General features: G+C 43.4%; 1 protein-coding gene across 2 annotated transcripts in view; it reads left to right on the top strand.

The window, feature by feature from the left end:
• Positions 1–2,054, top strand: part of METTL17 (methyltransferase like 17) — a 7,626-nt gene extending 5,572 nt beyond the window's left edge. Inside the window, exons 10-14 of one of the 2 annotated variants that reach the window (XM_008584123.1) lie at positions 177–245; positions 904–954; positions 1,212–1,304; positions 1,535–1,719; positions 1,797–2,054. In XM_008584123.1, the coding sequence (XP_008582345.1) occupies positions 177–245; positions 904–954; positions 1,212–1,304; positions 1,535–1,719; positions 1,797–1,902 (504 nt within the window). In that variant the 3' untranslated portion in view covers positions 1,903–2,054. The remainder of the gene's footprint in view (positions 1–176; positions 246–903; positions 955–1,211; positions 1,305–1,534; positions 1,720–1,796) is intronic. The other variant, XM_008584124.1, reaches the window with a different exon arrangement.
• Positions 2,055–2,095: the final 41 nt, after the last annotated feature.

The raw sequence follows: 2,095 nt of genomic DNA, 5'->3' as shown, positions 1-2,095 counted from the left end.
TTTTTTTTTTTTACAGATCTCTTTATCTCTCTTTAGGGTCTCCATCCTCATCTTATATATAATGCCCATTTCGTTTTAGGACGACAGCTTTACCTGCTAATGCTCTTAGAGAGCTACTGACATTTATGCTTTTATGTAATTCAGGGCTTCTGCTTATTTTCTCCTTTTGTGAACAGGTATTGGTGGAGAATGGAACAAAAGCTGGGCACCGCCTTCTCATGGATGCCAGGGACCTGGTTCTTAAGGTAAGATTCCTTCTCCTTCTTTTACTCCCTGCCCATCTGTCAGGGAGTAATTACTGTTACTCCCTTGAAAACTAAAGAGACTCTACCGTACATTGGTAAGAGTGACTTTCAGGAAACTAGGCATATGAAGTCCTCATGATACAGGGCAGTGGTTGGCAAAGGAGGGCCTGTGGATGAAGTCTGGTCCACTACGTATCTTTGTATGAGCCATGCTTATTCATGTCTCTTTCTGTTGTCCATGATCACTTTCACACTACAAACAGCAGAGGTGAATAGCTGGGACAAAAACAAATTTTGCCTACTTTCTGGTCCTTCAGAGGAAAACCTTTGCTGACCCCTGATCTAAGGCATTGCTGAGCTAAGAAACTTGTCTTAGATGTATAATCTTAAATGTAATTGTCCTGGAGTGGGACTTTTTTGAGAGTAGAGGTTGCTGACAAGGGAGAGCACCATGGTATGTGCCAAGTTCCTGCCTTTTTCCTGCTGCAAAGAGAAAGTTTTGAGTATTAGATGCAGCCAGCTTAATGCAAAGGACATAGTTAATCATTATTAGAATTGAATGTAGATAGATTCCTCAATTTACTGAGTGCAGAGATTGAATTATGAAAATAAGACTCCTCAGGCCCAGTTTTATTTCTTTGATTTCCTTTGATTTCAGGGAAAAGAGAAGTCACCCTTGGACTCTCGACCTGGTTTTGTCTTTGCCCCAGTGAGTATTACTTCTGCATGTCCCAGCACACAGATCTGAATTCAGGTGCACAGGAAAAGTGAGAGAGTAATGATGAATCACTCTCTACTACTTTGTCCCTATTCGGTTTCTACCTATTGATTCTCCTGGCTCTCCCTACCCCCTGCTCCTGTGCTTCCTTCTTTCTTGCCCCTCTTGACTCTCTATCATTCTTAGTTTTTAAATTCTATGATCAGTGGCTCTTTCATCATATATCATGTCTTTATGTGTGTTCACAGTGTCCCCATGAACTTCCTTGTCCCCAGTTGACAGCCTCTAAGCCCCTGGCCTGTAGCTTCTCCCAGGCTTACCATCCCATCCCCTTCAAGTGGGTATGTATCCTGGGAATTTTGCAGCAGGGAGAAAACAGCCTGGGAAAACTGGAAGAAAAGAAATCAAGAGGTGGGAGGAGTTGGAGAATTAGGAGAATAGCCTGGCAATTTTAGGGCCTGCGGTTATATAATGTATAGAATATGGAAAAGAACTTCAGAAATGGGGGGAGGAGGTTTAAAAGTTTTTCCCATATCTTTTTCCTCTAAACAGTCTTTTATCCTTATCTTAGAACAAGAAACCAAAAGAGGAAAAGTTCTCTATGGTGATCCTTGCCCGGGGTTCTCCAGAGGAGGCTAATCGCTGGCCCCGTATCACCCAGCCTGTCCTTAAACGGCCTCGCCATGTGCATTGTCACCTGTGCTGTCCAGATGGGCATATGCAGCATGCCGTGGTCACAGCCCGCCGGCATGGCAGGTATAAATAGGGGTGTGACCAAAATTAGTGGGACATGGCAAGATTCTGCAGCCCACATTGACATCTCTTTCCCATAGGGATTTGTATCGTTGTTCCCGTGCCAGCTCCTGGGGAGATCGTCTACCTGTGATCACTCCATCTGAGTTTCCTCCATCCCCTTCTCAAGATCTCTCTGAGAGTTGACAAGGATGTGTAACAAGTATTTTCTTTCACCATGCCTGTCAAGGCAGAAGCTACCTGGTATCCAGGATGAGAGTGCTGGTACCCCCATGTGTCTGTGTGTGTTTGAGGTTTTAGTAATAATAATCATCATAATAAATTTTTAAAGAATGGAAGTGGATTTTGTGATTCTTAAAAGGGATAAGAGTCAGTTGTC

This window comes from Galeopterus variegatus, unplaced genomic scaffold (assembly GCF_000696425.1).
Source record: "Galeopterus variegatus unplaced genomic scaffold, G_variegatus-3.0.2 Scaffold3152, whole genome shotgun sequence".
In the NCBI taxonomy this organism is placed as follows: Eukaryota; Metazoa; Chordata; class Mammalia; order Dermoptera; family Cynocephalidae; genus Galeopterus; species Galeopterus variegatus.
The sequence above is the reverse complement of the archived record's forward strand: the minus strand, read 5'-3'. Positions and strand labels throughout refer to the sequence as shown.